The sequence below is a fragment of the Tachyglossus aculeatus genome, chromosome 2 (assembly GCF_015852505.1).
Source record: "Tachyglossus aculeatus isolate mTacAcu1 chromosome 2, mTacAcu1.pri, whole genome shotgun sequence".
NCBI lineage: Eukaryota > Metazoa > Chordata > Mammalia > Monotremata > Tachyglossidae > Tachyglossus > Tachyglossus aculeatus.
The window spans coordinates 52,858,963-52,878,771 of NC_052067.1; the positions used below are offsets into that span (position 1 = coordinate 52,858,963).

General features: G+C 51.3%; 1 protein-coding gene across 1 annotated transcript in view; it reads right to left on the minus strand.

The window, feature by feature from the left end:
- Positions 1-19,809, minus strand: part of FRMD1 (FERM domain containing 1) — a 59,687-nt gene that overhangs the window by 1,504 nt on the left and 38,374 nt on the right. Inside the window, exons 7-12 of the mRNA XM_038772547.1 lie at positions 18,379-18,444; positions 18,088-18,156; positions 13,721-13,895; positions 5,069-5,353; positions 4,843-4,974; positions 869-948 (exon numbers count right to left, since the gene is read on the minus strand). Coding sequence (XP_038628475.1) covers positions 869-948; positions 4,843-4,974; positions 5,069-5,353; positions 13,721-13,895; positions 18,088-18,156; positions 18,379-18,444 — 807 coding nt within the window. The remainder of the gene's footprint in view (positions 1-868; positions 949-4,842; positions 4,975-5,068; positions 5,354-13,720; positions 13,896-18,087; positions 18,157-18,378; positions 18,445-19,809) is intronic.

Genomic DNA, 19,809 nt, shown 5'->3' on the forward strand with positions numbered 1-19,809 from the left:
GTCCTATGTGGGGCTCACAGTCTTAATCCCCATTTTACTGATGAGTGCACTGAAGCAGAGAATGATAATAATAATAATAATAATAATAATAATAATAATAATAATAATTATGGTATTTGTTAAGCGCTTACTATGTGCCAAGCACTGTTCTAGGCGCTGAGGTTGTGACAAGGTAATCAGGTTGTCCTATGTGGGGCTCACAGTCTTAATCCCTATTTTACAGATGAGTGAACTAAAGCACAGAGAATAATAATAATAATGGTATTTAAGCGCTTACTATGTGCCAAACACTGCTCTAAGCTCTGGGGTAGCTACAAAGTAATCAGGTTGTCCCGTGTAGGGCTCACTGTCTTCATCCCCATTTTACAGATGAGGGAACTGAGTTGCAGAGAAGATAAGTGATTTGCCCAAAGTCACACAGCAGACAAGCGATGGAGCTGGGATGAGAACCCATGACCTCTGACTCCCAAGCTCGGACTCTTTCCATTTTGGTAAGGGCTCATTATGTGCCAGACACTGTACTAAGCACTGGGGTGGAGACAAGCAAATGGGGAATTGGGTTGGACACAGCCTCTGTCCCAGACAGGGCTCACAGTCTTAATCCCCAATTTACAGATGAGGGAACTGAGGCCCAGAGAAGTGAAATGATTTGCTTAAGGTCACCCCACAGAGAAGTGGCGGAGCCGGGTGTAGAACCCAGGTCCCTCTGACTCTCGGGCCCGGGCTCTATCCACTAGGGCACACTGCTTCTCCTAGTCATGGGTATGTCATCAATAGGCGCTGCTGGGTGCGATGCCAATAGTATCTGCTTGCCCGGTCCCTGTGAGGGCCGCTCTGAAGCCCACCCGCCCGGGGGTGGCCATCCTACCTGATGGAGAGCCTCTGCACTTTGTCCCCTCGTTTTCAGCAGCGTGATCTGAACCACGGCGACGGCATCCTGCGGTGGGCCTGGAGGGAGACGGGATCAGAAAATGGGAATACCGGTTCCAAGAACGGGCTAAGCTGGGCACTGGCCTGGACACTTTCCCAGGCAGCGTCCCTCCATCCCCCCGCCCCAGGATCAGGTATCTACTACACCCACGCTTCAGCCTTACAGAAGCCCCTTCCCGCCTCCACCCCTGTGGAGGTCAGAATGCGGTGGGGAGAGGGGGATGGGGAAGCTGGGTAGCCGCTTGGTCATAGTTAATTAATTCATTCACTCATTCAGTTGTATTTATTGGGCACTTGCTGTGTGCACAGCACTGTACTAAGTGTTTGGGAGAGTGCAACGTAACATTACACGGACATATTCCCTGCCCACAAGGAGCTTACAGTTTAGAGGGGGAGGCCGACATTAACATACGTAAATAAATGACATATGTGGACATAAGTGTCGTGGGGCGGGGAGGGGGATGAATAAAGGAAACAAGTCAGGGGGACACAGAAGGGAGTGGGAAAAGAGGAAAGACGGCTCAGTCGGGGAAGGCCTCTTGGAGGAGATGTGCCTTCGATAAGGTTTTGAAAGTGGGGAGAGTAATTGTCTGTTGGATTTGAGAAAGAAGGGCGCTCCAGGATGCGGACGAGGGGTTGGCGGTGAGATAGATGAGATCGAGGCACGGTGAGAAGGTTAACATTAGAGGAGCGAAGAGTGTGCTGGGTTGGAGTAGGAGAGTAGCGAGTCGAGGTAGAAGGGGGCGAGGTGACAGTGCTTTAAAGCTAATGGTGAGGAGGGTTTTTGTTTGATTTGGAGATGGATGGGCAAACCCTGGAGTTATTTGAGGAGAGGGGAAATGTGGCCTGAACGGTTCCGTTGAAAAATGATCCACAGAGCAAGGTGAAGTGCAGACTGGAGTGGGGAGAGACAGGAGGCTGAGAGAGGGTTCAGGGGAAGCCCCATGTACTCCCTCTGGACCCCTGCTGCTCCCAGTTACCCCCGAAGTAAGGTCCGACCTCGCTCACTGTTGGGGGACCGGGCTGCCAGTGCAATTGAGGTGAGGAAGGGAGGGCTCCCCCAGCCCTCCCTCCAGGGCTGGGCCTGGGTGGAATGGAGGCCCACAGAGGCCAGGACGGGGCAGGAGACAGCAAGGAGAGCGGTGGGGGCTGGACGCTCCTGACTCCTCCAGTCCCAGAAAGAGTCTGTGTGTCCTGCACTCAGATGCCTCCAAGTGAACCAGAGGCTGGCCTGAAGAGAGAGGCTAGTGGGCTAGTCCCAGTGCCCCTAAGCCAGGGATTTTAGGGGGCCGTGTGTTCCATGCTTTGTTGGACCTGTACCCTTTGGGCACCCACCCTCAGCTTAGACTACTTAGCCTTCCTCCTTAAACTGTGAGCCCCACGTGGGACCTGATTATCTCGTATCTACCCCAGCGCTTAGTACAGTGCGTGGCACAGAGTCAGCGCTGGACAGATTATAATTATTTTTATTATTATTACTATTATTCCCTCTCAGCTTTACCACACTCAATAATACAGCATTTGTTAAGCGCTTACTATGTGGCAGGCACTGTACTACTTGCTGGGGTGGCTATAAGCAAATCAGGTTGGATACAGGCCCCAGCCCGTGTGGGGCTCACAGTCTCAATCCCCACTTTACAGATGAGGGAACTGAGGCCCCGAGAAGTGAAGTGACTTGCCCAGGATCACAGAGCAGACAAGTGGAGAAGCAGCGTGGCTCAGTGCGAAAGAGCATGGGCTTTGGAGTCAGAGGTCATGGGTTCAAATCATGGTTCCGCCAATTAGCTGTGTGACTTTGGGCAAGTCACTTAACTTCTCTGGGCCTCAGTTACCTCATCTGTAAAATGGGGGTGAAGACTGTGAGCGCCCCCGTGGGACAACCTGATCATCTTGTAACCTCTCCAGCACTTAGAACCGTGCTTTGCACATAGTAAGTGCTTAATAAATGCCATCATCATTATTATTATTATTAAGTGGAGGAGCAAGGATTAGAACCCATGTACATATCTATGAATTATTCATTTACTTTAATGTTTGTCTCTCCATCTAGAAAGCAGGAAATGTGGGCAGGAATCCTGACTGCCAACTCTGTTGTATTATATCCTCCCCAACATTTAGTACAGTGCTGTGTGCAGAATAAGTGTTCAATAAGCAGCAAGGCCTAGTGGATCAACCACAGGCCTGAGAGCCAGAGGGACCTGGGTTCTAATCCCACCTCTGCCATTTGTCTGCTGAGTGACTTTGGGCATTTCTCTGTGCCTCAGTTACCTCAACTGTAAAACGGGGATTAAGACCGCGAGACCCATGTGGGTCAGGGACTGGGTCCACCCTGAGTTGCTTGTATCTATGGCTTTTATCTTCCCCAGTGCTTAGTAAGGTGACTGGGATGTAGTAAGAGCTTAAGAAATACCATAAAAATGTGCTTAGTTCAGTACTCTGCAAACAGTGAGTGTTCAATAACTACCACTGACTGACTGTTTGCTTTGATATGATGATGATGCTGATGGCATTTATAAAGCGCTTACTATGTGCAAAGCACTGTTCTTAGCACTGAGGGAGGTTACAAGGTGATCAGGTTGTCCCACGGGGGGCTCACAGTCTTAGTCCCCATTTTACAGATGAGGTAACTAGGACACAGAGAAGTGACTTGCCCAAAGTAACACAGATGACAGTTGGCGGAGCCGGGATTTGAACCCCGACCTCTGACTCCAAAGCCCGGGCTCTTTTCACTGAGCCACGTTGCTTCTCATAGGATATCTCTCATTTGCTATGAGAGCACAGGAACATACCCGCACAGAGGACCCTCACCCAGGGCTGGTGTCCAAGCTCCAGCCTGGGGCAACGGGATGGAGCACTAAGCTGGCGGAGGCTGGAGGCGGAGGGTCCACAATGACCTCTGAGGGACACGGCTGGTCCGTGCCAACCAGATTGGGAGCTCCTGCAGGCCAGATCTGTGTCCACCTGCCTTCGCTTGGGGCGGGGCCTGTGTCCAAGCATCTCAGGCGAGGTCTGGACTGGCTGCTTCCATGCGGCCCAGCGACCCACCAGGTGGTAAAACTGGCCCCTGCCTTGTTCGTCTCCCGGAGTGTTTTCCCCTGAAGCCGTCCCTGTGCAGCTAGTGGGATGGATGACAGCGGAGGGGCCAGGCCCAGAGGACCCCTGCCACGGCCGGACACAATAATACTGGTATGTGTTAAGCGCTTACTAGGTGACAGGCACTGTACTACGTGCTGGGGTGGATACAAGCCAATGAGGATGGACAAAGTCCTTGTCTCACGTAGGGCTCATAGTCTCAAGCAGCGCGACTTTGTGGAAAGAGCCCGGGCTTGGGAGTCAGAGGACGTGGGTTCTAATCCCGGCTCTGCCAGTTGGCTGCTGTGTGACCTTGGCAAGTCATTATATTTCTCTGGGCTTCAGCTACCTCATCCGTAAAATGGGGGATTAAGATTGTGAGCCCCACGTGGGACAACCCCGATTACCTTGTATCTACCCCAACGCTTAGAACAGTGCTTGGCAAAGTGTAAGCGCTTAACAAATAACATTATTATTTTTACTATTATTATTTTCCAGATGAGGGTACTGAAGCCCAGAGAAGGGAGGTGACTCGCCCTAGGTCAGAGAGCAGACGAGCGGCAGGGCTGAGATTAGGTAGGGACTGTCTCTATATGTTGCCAATTTGTATTTCCCAAGCGCTTAGTACAGTGCTCTGCACATAGTAAGCGCTCAATAAATACGATTGATGATGATGATGATGAGAATCCATGATCTTCTGATTCCCAGGCCTGTGCTCTTTTCAGGACACGACAAATCCACCCTCCCCTGGAACCTTTCACATTAGATCTGGTCGGGGAGGTCCGCTCGCCTGTCCCTCCGGACGCCCGGCTCCACCCCCCGGGCCCGGACCCTCCTCACCTCCACAGCCGTGCAGCTGGCCAAAGGCAGGGCCGTCCACAGATAGCTCGTCAGCTGACCCGTCCAGCTGGCCCCAGTCCCAGGGGGGTCCCCAGGAGGTGACCCCGCGTTTATCCGACGCCGGCGCCAGCTCTGCATCGTCGGAGAGGAAAGGTTCAGGCGGGGAGGCAGGCCGGGGGGTTCTCCACCATCGGCGTCCCCTCCCAACAGTGCCCCACCCGCTCACCGTGGCCGTCGGGGTCCCCGTCGTCTCTCCCCATGGCGTCGCCGTCGCTGCTGGAGCCTGGCCCGTCCACGCTCATCTCGCCGGACGCCCGCTGCCCCGAGCCGGCTTCGCTCCCAAGAGACCGGCTGCTGCCCGCAGAACCTCGGCGGGGGTCCGGCCGCGGGGGGCTGCTGCTTCTCCTCCTCAGCCCGCCGCCCCCGGCCCCTCTGCTGTCGGCGCTGCCCGGGGAGGAGTGGTCCGCGTCCGGCGTGTCGCTGATGTACGACTCCCTGTAGTGTTTCTTCTCTGTGGGGAGATTCGGGGCGGAGGAGGGTCCGAGGCTGCGCAGGACTCTGACAAACACCCTCACCCTGCACGACTAACAGTACTAATGACCGTGGCATTGGTTTAACTAATTCCTGTGTGCTAAGCTTTGGGGGCAGTTACAATCCAATCCAATCAGACAGTCCCTGTCCCGCTCGGGGCTCGCATCCTGAGATGGAGACAGAACGGACATTTAATCCCCATTTTACCAATGAGGATAATGAGGCACCGAGCAATCAAGTGACTTGCCCAAGAGCACCCAGCAGGTAAGTGGCAGCCTGGACTAGGACCCTTGGAGAACTCATTTGCTCCCACGGCTGCGGCTATCATCTCTACGCAGATGATTCCCAAATCCACCTCTCCAGCCCAGACCTCTCTCCTACTCTGCAGACTCGCGTTTTCTCCAGTTTTCAGGCCATCTCTACCCGGATGTCCTGCTGACACGTCCAAACCGAACTCACATTCCCATCCCCAACCCTCTCCTCCTCGCTGACTTTCCCATCAGTGTAGACAGCACCATCACCTTCCCAGTCTCACAAGCCTGCAAACTTGGCATTATCCTCCAATCACCCTTCTCATTCGACTCACGGGTTCAGTCTGTGGCAAATCCCCTCAGTTTTACCTTCATGGCATCTCTACAGACTCTGTCTCTTCCTTTCCATCCAAATGGCTACCACACTGGTCCAAGCGCTCGAGTTCTGCATCAGCCTCCTCACTGACCTCTCTGCCTTCAGCCTTTCCCCACTCCAGTCCACCGACAATATTTCCATCGACAATGTGGCCGCCCACCCCGCTCAGGCCAGAGAAGCAGTGTGGTCTAATGGAAAGAGCATACGCCTGGGAGTCAGAACGACCTGGGTTCTTGTCCCGCCTCTGTCCCGAACCTGCCACACCTTGGGTAAATCACTTCTCTTCTCTACCCCTCCTACCTCACCTTGCTACTCTCCTTCTCCAACCCAAACCAAACACTCCCCTCCTCTAATACCAACCTTCTCACTCTACCTCTCTCATCTGTCTCGCCACCAACCCTCGCTCACGTCCTGCTTGCGGCTTGGAACTCCCTCTCTCCTCATTTCCGAAAAACGATGACTCTCCCGGCCTTCAAAGCCTAATGTATGGTACATCTCCTTTCATTCATTCATTCATTCAATCAATCGTATTTATTGAGCGCTTACTGTGTGCAGAGCACTGTACTAAGCGTTTGGGAAGTACAAGTTGGCAACATATAGAGACGGTCCCTAGCCAACAGCGGGCTCACAGTCTAGAAGGGGGGACAGACAACAAAACAAAACATATAAACCAAATAAAATAAATAGAATAAATATGTACAAGTAAAATAAATAAATAAATAGAGTAATAAAAATGTACAAACATATATACATATATACAGGTGCTGTGGGGAGGGGAAGGAGGTAAGGCGGGGGGGATGGGGAGGGGAAGTTGGAGGAGAGGAAGGAGGGGGCTACTCCAAAAGGCCTTCCCTGACTTCCCTCTTTTCCTTTTCTTCCACTCCCTTCTGCATCGGCCTGACTTGCTCCCTTTATTCATCCCTCCTCCCAGCCCTACAGCACTTTATACATATCTGTCATTTATTTCTATTAATGTCTGTCTCCCCCTCTAGACTGTAAACTACAGTGGGCAGGGAATGTGTCTGTTATACTATTCTATTTCCCTCTCTAGTGCATTGTTCTGCACAGGGTAAGTGCTCACTAAACACAATTGACTGACTTCTCTGTACCTCAGTGAACTCATCTGTAAAATGGGGACTTAAATCCTACTCCCTCCTTCTGAGACTGTGAGCTCCAGGTAGGAGAGGTACCGTGTCCAACCTGATTAACTCGTATCTACCCCAGGACTTTGATAAGTGCTTGGCATTTGTGCTTCTAAGTGCTTAACAAGTACCATAATATTATATATGTGTACACATATAGATAGACACACACATATATCTCTCTCATCCTATCCCGACTGGATTACTGCATGGGCCTGCTTTCTGTTCTCCCATTCTCCTGTCTCTCCCCGCTTCAGTCTAGACTTCACTCTGTCGCCCGGATTTTCTCTCTACAGAAACGCTCTGGCCATGTCACTCCCCTCCTCAAAAGTTTCCAGTGCTTGCCTATCAACCTCTGTATCAAACAAAAACTCCTCACTCTCAGCTTCAGAGCTCTCCATCACCTTGCCCCCTCCTACCTCACCTCCCTTCTCTCCTTCTACAGCCCAGCCTGCACCCTCCGCTCCTCGGCTGCTAACCTCCTCACTGTACCTCGTTCTCGCCTGTCCCGCCGTCGACCCCCGGCCCACATCCTTCCCCTGGCCTGGAATGCCCTCCCTTCACACATCCGCCAAACTAGCTCCCTTCCTCCCTTCAAAGCCCTACTGAGAGCTCACCTCCCAAGAGGCCTTCCCAGATTGAGCCCCCCTTTTCCTCTGCTCCTCCTCCCCTCTCCATCACCCCCACTCCCTCCCTCTGCCCTACCTCCTTCCCCTCCCTGAGCACTTGTGTATATTTGTACATATTTATTACTCTATTTTATTAATGATGCGTATATAGTTATAATTCTATTTATCTTGTCTGATGGTATTGACACCTGTCTGCTTGCTTTGTTTTGTTGTCTGTCTCCTCCTTCTAGACTGTGAACCCGTTGTTGGGTTGGGATTGTCTCGATATGTTGCCGATTTGTACTTTCCAAGTGCTTAGTACAGTGCTCTGCACACAGCAAGGGCTCAATAAATACAATTGAATGAATGAATGTATATATACACATATGTATATAGTGTCTCCAGAGATGACCTGGCTTACTGGTGGTGACTCTCTCCCTGAACTCTACCGTAGGGGATGCACCACAGTTGTTGTGAGTTGTGTTATATGCCCACGGACAGCAGAGTTAGATGGTGAGAAGGGAGAGGATCAGCAGCACCAGTGCCGGGGGAAGACGTCACAAGCATGACGAGGGTTGACTGAGAGGGATGAGAGAGAAGGGACGGGGCGGGTGGGGAGGGGAGATGATGGAGAGGCTCTGGGGAGCTCACACCAACAGAGCCCATTTGGTCCAGAGAGTCGCTGTCGAGGTCACCGGGAGGAGGAAGTCAGGACGTTGGGGCCTTCACGACGGAGTTAAAGTAACTGGTAGCCGGTTGCGGCAGCGACAAAGGATGTGGCAATTAGAAAGGGAGAGCGGAGAAGTCATGACCTTGAGCAGAAGAGAGGGCAGAGTTGCAGCAGGTGAGGAAGTTTGAGCTGGACAAGGTGAGCCTGAGGACGGGATTTCCGCCCGAGGCGCCAGGACGAGAGCGGAGGAAGCACGCCGAGGCGGTGAGGAGGTGGGCCGAGATCAAGACAGGGACCACGGACCAGCCACGCTGCTCACCCCTCCTCTCCCGGAACCGAATGGAGGATCCAGAGTCCTTTGCTACTTGGAGCACATTATGAAGAGAGGCCAGTGCCCGGAGGGAATGCTGCTGGTCTCCCCCCACATCCTCTCCTCCTTCCCAGCATCAGCTTCCTCAGCTCTGAGGAAGGGACACTGCTGGCCGACACCCAGCCCCGGGGCTGACCTTACCCACCACACACTCACCCCCTGCCCTGAGCTGGACCTCAGGGCTGAATTCTCTTCAGAAACTCCCTCGCTGATCCTCAAGGACACGACTGCCAACCTTTTCAAACCTGTTACTCTCTCCTGAAGCCCCCCACCCATTGTCTCCAAAACATTTTTGGCAGAATAGAAAACATGAGGCATGAACTTGGTCAAGTCTCCACATCTCTGCACCGCCCCGTCAACGCTCTGTTTCCTCGTCCTCTTGCTGCGCAACCATGTCCCTCGATTAGCCTCTCCCCTCTCTCTCAACCTGTCTCCCCCTTTTAGACTGTGAGCCCACTGTTGGGTAGGGACTGTCTCTATATGTTGCCAACTTGTACTTCCCAAGTGCTTAGTACAGTGCTCTGCACACAGTAAGCGCTCAATAAATACGATTGGTGATGATGATGATGAACCCATCTCCTCTTCCTGCGCTAACCCGAACCCTCTCCCTTCTTAATCACATGCTCTTCTTCTCCCCCATTTCTTTTGCTATTTTCAACCCTTACCTCTCCCTCTGATGGCTCCTCTTCTGCCTCATGTCTTCTCCCCCATTCTTACACAGACCCCCGGGTTCTTTAGGTATTTGTTAAGCACTATATGCCTGGCTTAATGGAAGAAGCACAGGCTTGGGAGTCAGAGGTCATGGGTTCAAATCCCAGCTCCGCCAACTGTCAGCTGCGTGACCTTGGACAAGTCATTTCACTTCTCTGTTCCTCAGTTACCTCATCTGGAAAATGGGGATTAAGACTGTGAGTCCCACGTGGGACAACCTGATCACCTTGTATCCTCCCCAGCGCTTAGAACAGTGCTTTGCACACAGTAAGCACTTAACAAATGCCATCATTATTCGAGAAGCAGCGTGGCTCAGCAGAAAGAGCACGGGCTTTGGAGGTTCAAATCCCATCTCCACCCATTGTCAGCTGTGTGACTTTAGGCAAGTCACTCAACTTCTCTGTGCCTCAGTTACCTCATCTGTAAAATGGAGATTAGGACTGTGAGCCCCCTGTGGGACAACCTGACCACCTTGTAACTTCCCCAGTGCTTAGAACAGTGCTTTGCACATAGTAAGCACTTAATAAATGTCATTATTATTTTTATTACTATTAAGTGTCGGGGTAGATACAAGTTGATTGGTTTGGACACGGTCCCATATAGAGCTCACATTCTTATTCCCCACTTTCAGACGAGGTGACTGAGGTCCAGAAAAGCAAAGTGATTTGTGCAAGGTCACACGATAGAGAAGTGGCAGAGCTGGGATTAGAACCCAGGTCCTCCTGACTTCCAAGCCCGTGCTCTTTTCACCTCACGCTGCTGTTTCTACGGTAAGACGGGGGATGAGACAGAGCTGGCGGTGGGGATGGAGAAGCCTTGTTCTCCCTCAAGTGCTTCGTATAGTGCTCTGCACAGAGTAACTGCTCAATAAATATCATTTTTTTCTGTTGCCAGACACTGTATTAGGCACTGGGTAGATACAACATAATCTGGTTGGGACACAATCCCTGTCCCACTGGGGGCTCGTAGTCTTAACTCCCCATTTTACAGATGAGGGAACAGAGTCCCGGAGAAGTGAAGTGACTTGCCTGAGGTCACCCAGCAGACAAGTGGCAGAGCTGGAATTAGAACCCAGGTCTTTCAGACTCCCAGGCCTGCACTCTATCCACTAGGTCATGCTGCTTTTCTACCAGCATAGAGAAGCAGCATGGCTCAGTGGAAAGAGCCAGGGCTTTGGAGTCAGAGGTCATGGGTTCCAATCACGGCTCTGCCAATTGTCAGCTGTGTGACTTTGGGCAAGTCACCTCACTTCTCTGGGCCTCAGTGACCTCATCGGTAAAATGGGGATTAAGACTGTGAGCCCCCTGTGGGACAACCTGATTGCCTTGTAACCTCCCCAGCGCTCAGAAAAGTTCTTTGCACTTAGTAAGTGAACTTAGAACAATTATCTTATTAAGATAAATGCCATTATTATTACTGTTATTATTACCACTGATGATGAGGATGACATTCATTCATTCATTCACTCAATCGTATTTATGGAGTGCTTACTGTGTGCGGAGCACTGTACTGAGTGCTTGGGAAGTACAAGTTGGCAACATATAGGGACAGTCCCTACTCTTCAAAACCCACCAATGGTTGCCTGTCCCTGTTGTTTTCCAGCAGAAACTCATGACCCTGGGGTTTTAAGGAGCTCAGTCAGCTCTCTCCCTTCGACTTAGCCTGGCTCCCCACCCCATATACCCCAACGCACACGCTTTGCTCCTCACAGAGCAACACACTGTGCCTCACTCTCACCTATTTTGCTGCAAACCCCTTGCTCCACACCTTCCCACCTGCGTGGAATTTTCTCCACCTACAAAACTGGCAGACCACTGCTCTCCCCACCTTCAACCACACATGACACCTAAAATCCCACCTCCTCCAGGAAGCTTTCCCTGAGGAATCGTTCATCTTCCCATTCTATTTCCCACCTTCTGGGTCATTAGGGACTTAAGTCCACAGCCCTTGAGCAGCTAGATTCTCATCCCATCCCCTTCCCCTCAGCCTACTTCCACTGATATCTGAAAACTGATTTTATGGTCTGTCTCCCCCGCTAGATTGCAGCCTCCTTGAGCTTAAAGTTCTCTTTACGCTCTTTATGCTTGTGAGCATAAAGAGTTCTCCCGCTTCTAGACTGTGAGCCCACTGTTGGGTAGGGACTGTCTCTATATGTTGCCAACTTGTACTTCCCTAACGCTTAGTACAGTGCTCTGCACACAGTAAGTGCTCAATAATTACGATCGATTGATTGATTGATTGATTGAGTTCTCTTCCAAGCACTTAGAACAATGCTTTGCACAGTGTAAGCGCTCTATAAATACTGTGGATTGACAAAGCCCCAGCTCTAAGAGGGAGAGAGGGAGAGAGAAAGAAGAAAAGTACAGGCCAACCTAAAGACCTGCCCATTTCCCTCCTCTGCTTGGTCTCTATGAAAGGCCTGAATGTCTGGACCGCCATTTCCTTATTTAATGATTTGTAATGTAATTTGTTATGTTCATTCATTCAAACATATTTATTGAGTGCTTACTGTGTGCAGAGCACTGTACTAAGCGCTTGGAAAGTACAATTCAGCAACAGATAGAGACAATTCCTACCCAACAACGGGCTCACCGTCTAGAAGACTTAACTGTTCACTGTGTGCCAGGCACTGTACAGAGTGCTGGGGTAAATAGAAATCAATCAATTGTATTTATTGAGCACTTACTGTGTGCAGAGCACTGTACTAAGCGCTTGGGAAGTACAGTTGACAACATATAGAGACGGTCCCTGCCCAACAACGGGCTCACAGTCTAAAAGGCAGAGACAGAGAACAACATGAAACAGACTAACAAAATACAATAAATAGAAAGTAATCAGGTTGGGGACAGAGTCCGTCTTAATCATCATCATCATCATCAATCATATTTATTGAGCGCTTACTATGTGCAGAGCATTGTACTAAGCGCTTGGGAAGTACAAATTGGCAACATATACAGTCCCTACCCAACAGTGGGCTCACAGTCTAAAAGGGGGAGACAGAGAACAAAACCAAACATACTAACAAAATAAAATAAATAGAATAGATATGTACAAGTACAATAGATAAATAGAGTAATAAATATGTACAAACATATATACAAATATACAGGTGCTGTGGGAAAGGGAAGGAGGTAAGATGTGGGGGATGGAGATGGGGGACGAGGGGGAGAGGAAGGATGGGGCTCAGTGTGGGAAGGCCTCCTGTACAGGCACTGTACAGAGTGCTGGGGTAAATAGAAATCAATCAATCGTATTTATTGAGTGCTTACTGTGTGCAGAGCACTGTACTAAGCACTTGGGAAGTACAGTTGACAACATATAGAGATGGTCCCTGCCCAACAACGGGCTCACAGTCTAAAAGGGAGAGACAGAGAACAAAATCAAACACACTAACAAAACAAAATAAATAGAAAGGAATCAGGTTGGGGACAGAGTCCGTCTTAATCATCATCATCATCATCAATCATATTTATTGAGCGCTTACTATGTGCAGAGCACTGTACTAAGCGCTTGGGAAGTTCCAATTGGCAACATATACAGTCCCTACCCAACAGTGGGCTCACAGTCTAAAAGAGGGAGACAGAGAACAAAACCAAACATACTAACAAAATAAAATAAATAGAATAGATATGTACAAGTAAAATAGATAAATAGAGTAATAAATATGTACAAACATATATACAAATACACAGGTGCTGTGGGAAAGGGAAGGAGGTAAGATGTGAGGGATGGAGAGGGGGACGAGGGGGAGAGGAAGGATGGGGCTCAGTGTGGGAAGGCCTCCTGTACAGGCACTGTACAGAGTGCTGGGGTAAATAGAAATCAATCAATCGTATTTATTGAGCGCTTACTGTGTGCAGAGCACTGTACTAAGCACTTGGGAAGTACAGTTGACAACATATAGAGACGGTCCCTGCCCAACAACGGGCTCACAGTCTAAAAGGGAGAGACAGAGAACAAAATCAAACACACTAACAAAATAAAATAAATAGAAAGGAATCAGGTTGGGGACAGAGTCCGTCTTAATCACAACGGCGATTAATCACAGTCCTAATCCCCGTTTTACAGATGAGGGAACTGAGGCCCAGAGAAGGTGACTTACCCCGGGTCACCCGGCGGAGAAATGTCGGAGCTGGGATCCGGTGTGGGGCCCCCCCTGACCGTCCCGCCTCCCCCTCCGTCCCGTCTCGTCCCGTCGATCCCGCCCCTGAGCTCTTACCTTCGGCCTCCTCGATCTGACGCAGTTTCCTCAGCAGGGGCTGGAGGTGGAGGAAGAGCTGGTGGCTGCTACTGAGCAGCCGGAGCAGGTGGCGGGAGCGGACGGGGCAGCCCGTGTAGAAGACCAGCTTGCGGGCAGAGGGCAGCCCGTCGGGACTGATCTCCAATTTCTTCCCCTGCCGGAAGGCCGGGACCTCGATTGATCGGTGGTCGGCCCCGAAACCCGTGCCCGGGGCCGACACCGCGACGGGGAACACGTGTCGGCCCCATTCGGACCGGACGGCGTCGGGGAAGACACCCGAAAACGGAGCCGGCCTGTCCCCGGGGAGGACGGGAAGCAGCGTGGCGCGGTGGCTAGAGCCCCGGCTGGGAGCCAGAAGGTCATGGCTTCTAACCCCGGCTCTGTCTGCTGCGGGGCCTGGGACAAGTCACTTCACTCCTTGGGCCTCAGTTACCTCCTCTGCAAAACGGGGTTTAAGATTGTCAGTCCCATGCGGGACAGAGACTGGGTCCAACCCGATTTGCTTGGATCATCATCATCAATCGTTTTTATTGAGCGCTTACTGTGTGCAGAGCACTGTACTAAGCGCTTGGGAAGTACAAGTTGGCAACATATAGAGACAGTCCCTACCCAACAGTGGGCTCACAGTCTAAAAGCAATGGGGATCCACCCCAGTGCTTAGTACAGCGCTTAACAGATACCATAATTATTAGGACAGCTGTGGGGGCCTCAGTTACCTCATCTGCAAAATGGGGTTTAAGATTGTTAGTCCCATGTGGGACAGAGACTGGGTCCAACCCGATTTGCTTGGATCATCATCATCAATCGTTTTTATTGAGCGCTTACTGTGTGCAGAGCACTGTACTAAGTGCTTGGGAAGTACAGGTTGGCAACATATAGAGACAGTCCCTACCCAACAGTGGGCTCACAGTCTAAAAGCACTGGGGATCCACCCCAGTGCTTAGTACAGCGCTTAACAGATACCATAATTATTAGGACAGCTGCGGGGGCCTCAGTTACCTCATCTGCACAATGGGGTTTAAGATTGTTAGTCCCATGCGGGACAGAGACTGGGTCCGACCCGATTTGCTTGGATCCACCCCAGCGCTTAGTACAGCGCTTAACAGATACCATAATGATTAGGACAGCTGTGGGGGCCTCAGTTACCTCATCTGCAAAATGGGGTTTAAGATTGTTAGTCCCATGCGGGACAGAGACTGGGTCCAACATGATTTGCTTGGATCCACCCCAGTGCTTAGTACAGTGCTTAACAGATACCATAATTATTAGGACAGCTGCGGGGGCCTTAGTTACCTCATCTGCAAAATGGGGTTAAAGATTGTTAGTCCCATGCGGGACAGAGACGGGGTCCAACCCGATTTGCTTGGATCCACCCCAGCGCTTAGTACAGCGCTTAACAGATACCATCATTATTACGACAGCTGTGGGGGCCTCAGTTACCTCATCTGCAAAATGGGGTTTAAGATTGTTAGTCCCATGCGGGACAGAGACTGGGTCCAACCCGATTTGCCTGGATCCACCCCAGTGCTTAGTACAGCGCTTAACAGATACCATAATGATTAGGACAGCTGTGGGGGCCTCAGTTACCTCATCTGCAAAATGGGGTTTAAGATCATCAGTCCCATGCGGGACAGAGACTGGGTCCATCCCGATTTGCCTGGATCCACCCCAGCGCTTAGTACAGCGCTTAACAGATACCATAATGATTAGGACAGCTGTGGGGGCCTCAGTTACCTCATCTGCAACATGGGGTTTAAGATTGTTAGTCCCACGCAGGACAGAAACTGGGTCCAACATGATTTGCTTGCATCTACCCCAGTGCTTAGTACAGCGCTTAGCAAATACCATAATTATTAGGACAGCTGTGGGGGCATTAGGCTACCGGCCGTCCGGCAAGGAGTGGGGACCGAGGGACTGTCAGGACCTTGGGAAGACCCAAACGGGAAGGTCTGCGGAGCCCGACCGGAAAGCTGATGAGTAAATTGTCTCTGCTGAGGGACGCCGAATCTGGTCGCAGGGAAGACCCCGGCCCCGGAAGGCAGCGGAGACACGGGATCCCAGACCAGCATGCAGAGTTATTTACATTTAACAGTACGGCCACAAAAGGCCAAGCGCTGGACCGCATGATAAATAATAATAACTGCGGTACTTGTTAAGCGCTTACTATGGGCCAGGCCCATATGGGGTGGATGCAAGCAAATCGGATTGGAGGCAGTCCTTGTCCCACGTGGGGCTCACGGTCTCATCTCTCCTACAAGGACAGGCTGTGCAGACGCTTGTGGGAATGAGGGAGGGGGAAGAGAGGCAGACAGACCAGAGACAGGGTGTACATACACGCTTAGTACAGTGCTCTGCACAGAGAAAGCGCTCAATAAATACGATTGAATGAACATGCACACGTCCCCTCTAAACTATAAGCTCATCGTGGGCAGGGACTGTGTCTGTTTATGGTTATAGTGTTCTCTCTCTACCTCTTAGTACAGTGCTCTGCATCATCCTCATCATCAATCGTATTTATTGAGCGCTTACTATGTGCAGAGCACTGTACTAAGCGCTTGGGAAGTGCAAATTGGCAACACATAGGGACAGTCCCTACCCAACAGTGGGCTCACAGTCTAAAAGGGGACACAGTCTGCACACAGTAAGCGCTCAATAAATATGATCAACTGCCTTCCCAGACTGTAGGAGGCCTTCCCAGACTGAGCCCCCTCCTTCCTCTTCCCCTCGTCCCCCTCTCCATCCCCCCGTCTTTCCTCCTTCCCTTCCCCACAGCACCTGTATATATGTATATATGTTTGTACCTATTTATTACTCTATTTATTTTACTTGTACATATCTATTCTTTTTATTTTGTTAATATGTTTGGTTCTGTTCTCTGTCTCCCCCTTCTAGACTGTGAGCCCACTGTTGGGTAGGGACTGTCTCTATATGTTGCCAACTTGGACTTCCCAAGAGCTTAGTACAGTGCTCTGCACACAGTAAGCGCTCAATAAATACGATTGATTGATTGATTGATTGACTGCACGTGTGCACACGAGTGTGGTTGTGTGTGAGCGCATGACTCTTGCTCTAGCTCGGGAGCTTAGGGAAGCCTGTTCAAGTCTGACTTTTTCTAACCTCGAGGAGGCAGAAACAGGAACTTACTGAACACCTCCGTGAAAACGGCCCGTCGACTTTGGGGCTTGGGGACCACTGATGGGTGGGGACCCTGCACTTCACTGTGAGGCAGAGCACTGTACTAGGCACCTGGGGAGAGTCCAATACAGTAAATGCCCTTGAGTCTGGGGGCTCACCCCATCCCCACCACACTCCTGTCTAGCTTTAGTTTCCCTTGCTTACCGCGACAGTCATTCACTTTAATGAGAAGCAGCATGGCTTAGTGCAAAGAGCATGGGCTTAGGAGTCCGAGGATAATAATGATGGCATTTATTAAGCGCTTACTATGTGCAAAGCACTGTTCTGAGCGCTGGGGAGGTTACAAGGTGATCAGGTTGTCCCACTGGGGGCTCACAGTCTTGATCCCCATTTTACAGATGAGGGAACTGAGGTACAGAGAAGTTAAGTGACTTGCTCAAAGCAGAGCAGGGATTTGAACCCATGACCTCTGACTCCAAAGCCCGTGCTCTTTCCACTGAGCCACGCTGCTTCTCAGAGGATGTGGGTTCTAATCCTAACCTGTCTGCTGTGTGACCTTAGGCAAGCCACTTGTCCGTGCGTCAGTTCCCTCATCTGTAAAATGGGGATTAAGACTGTGAGCCCCACGTGGGACAACCTGATTACCTTGTATCTACCCCGGCGCTTAGAACAGTGTTCGGCATGTAGTAAGCACTTAACAAATACCATTATTACTATCATTTAACATCCGACTCTCCCACTAGCTCATAGGCTCCTAGTGTACAGGAGCACGGCATAACGGATAGAGCACAAACCTGGGAAACAGAAGGCCGTCGATTCTAATCCTGGTTCTGCCACCTGCCTGCTGTGTGACCCTGGGCAAGTCGCTTCACTTCTCTGTGCCTCTGTTACTTCACCTTTAAAATGGGGGTTGAGGCTGTGAGCCCCATATGAGACACAGACTGTGTCCAACTACATTTGCTTGTACCCACTCCAGCGCTTAGTAGAGTGGCTGGCATATGGTAAGCGCTTAACAAATACCAGTATTATTATTGTTAGGGATTGTATCTTCCGACGCCCTTGTCCTCTCCCATTGGCGGGGTACAGCGAGGGTGCCACAGAAACCTCTGACTGACGGCTAGGTGGGCCGGTGGACGCTCACAGAGAGTCCGTGGACTCGGCCGGTCCCCCGACTACCGTCCTAGCCCTCAGCCCCCAGTCCCAGAACTCACCAGGAAAGCCAGTTTCCCCACGCGGGACCAGGGGAAGTCGCAGACCAGTTGCCGAACACGCCCCACTTCCTGCAACGCAGCAAACAGGGGAGATCTCAGCGGGGCCAGAGACCTGGGTGAGACCACCAGCCGGGAGCCCTGAGGCTGGGCGGGTGGCGTCGGGCAGGGGCAAGGGTAAGAACGTCCCTTCGTCCTGGGGAGGGGAGTGGGCTTTCCGTGGCGGGACTCAGAGAAGAGGAAAAGTGAACAATGGTGGGCAACAGGGGAGAGCTTCCCCCGCTCTGCTTTTACCTCATAAATGTGGATTCCGTTTAACGTCAAGCCCAGGGCGACGGTGGGTCGCTCTTCTTTCTTGTCCTAAAGCAACCCAAGGGTTAGGCGGGTTAAAAGTTGCGTGTGCCCAGGCTGCGATGCCCACCGTCCCCGGCCTGCGATGCCCCTCGACCCCAGCGTTTGTCTAGACTGTGAGCCCGCTGTTGGGTAGGGACCGTCTCTATAGGTTGCCAACTTGTACTTCCCAAGCGCTTAGTACAGTGCTCTGCACACAGTACGCGCTCAATAAATACGATTGAATGAATGATGCCTGCAGACCACAGCCTGCTCTGCCCAGTGTCCCCAGCTCCTGATGCCCACTGACCCAAGCGTGTGATGGCTACTTAGCCCAGCCTGCTAAACCTGTTGTCCTCCGTTTCTGACACTGGCCAACCCTAGCATGTGTTGCCCATCGACCCCAGCATGTGATGCCCACAGACCCCAGCATATGATGCCTAGTGACCCCACCCTGCGATGCCCATCGACCCTAACCTGCGATGCCCATTGTCCCCCGCCTCTGATGCCCGCCGACCCTAGCACGTGATGCCCGCCAGCCTGTGATGCCTACTGACCTCAGCCTGTGACACCCACCAATCCCAGCATGGGATGCCCACTGCCCCCAACCAGCAATGTCCACCGATCCCGGCCTGCCCTCTGTACCCAAGCAACCTGGGATGGTGTGTTGGCTGCAGAACCACTTGGGATCTTGGCCTCAAGAGGGACGGGGACTGTGTCCAGCCTGATTTGCTTGTATCCACCCCAGCGCCTAGTACAGTGCTTGGCACGTAGTAAGCGCTCAACAAATACCACAATTATTAGTATTATTATCTTGGGGTCCCAGGCTGCTCCCGGTTCCCTCCCGCTTCGGGAATCGCCCTGGGTGGCCACGGGGATAACATTCTTTTAAACTCAGTGGCTTCCCCTACCTGTAATTTATTTTAAGGTCAATCTCCCCTCCTTCTGCTACTGGATCGCAAGCCCCTTGAGGGCAGGGATTTTGTCTATGGATTAACTGATTACAGTCCTGAGGGCACCTGTCTCCATTCATTCATTCTATTGTATTTAATGAGCTCTTACTTTGTGTAAAGCACTTTACTAAGCACCTGGGAGAGTACAACACAACAGTAAACAGACACATTACCTGTCAATCAATCAATCAATCAATCAATCGTATTTATTGAGCGCTTACTATGTGCAGAGCACTGTACTAAGCGCTTGGGAAGTACAAATTGGCATCAATTGTCCAGAAGAAGCTTACAGTCCCAGCCCTCCCACAGGCAGACTGCTCTGGTCCTGTCCACTCCTAGTATTCATTCGTCCATTCTATAGTATTTACTGAGCACTTACTGTGTGCAGTACACTGTACTAAGTGCTTGTCGTCTCATGCCATCGAGTCATTTCCAACCCATA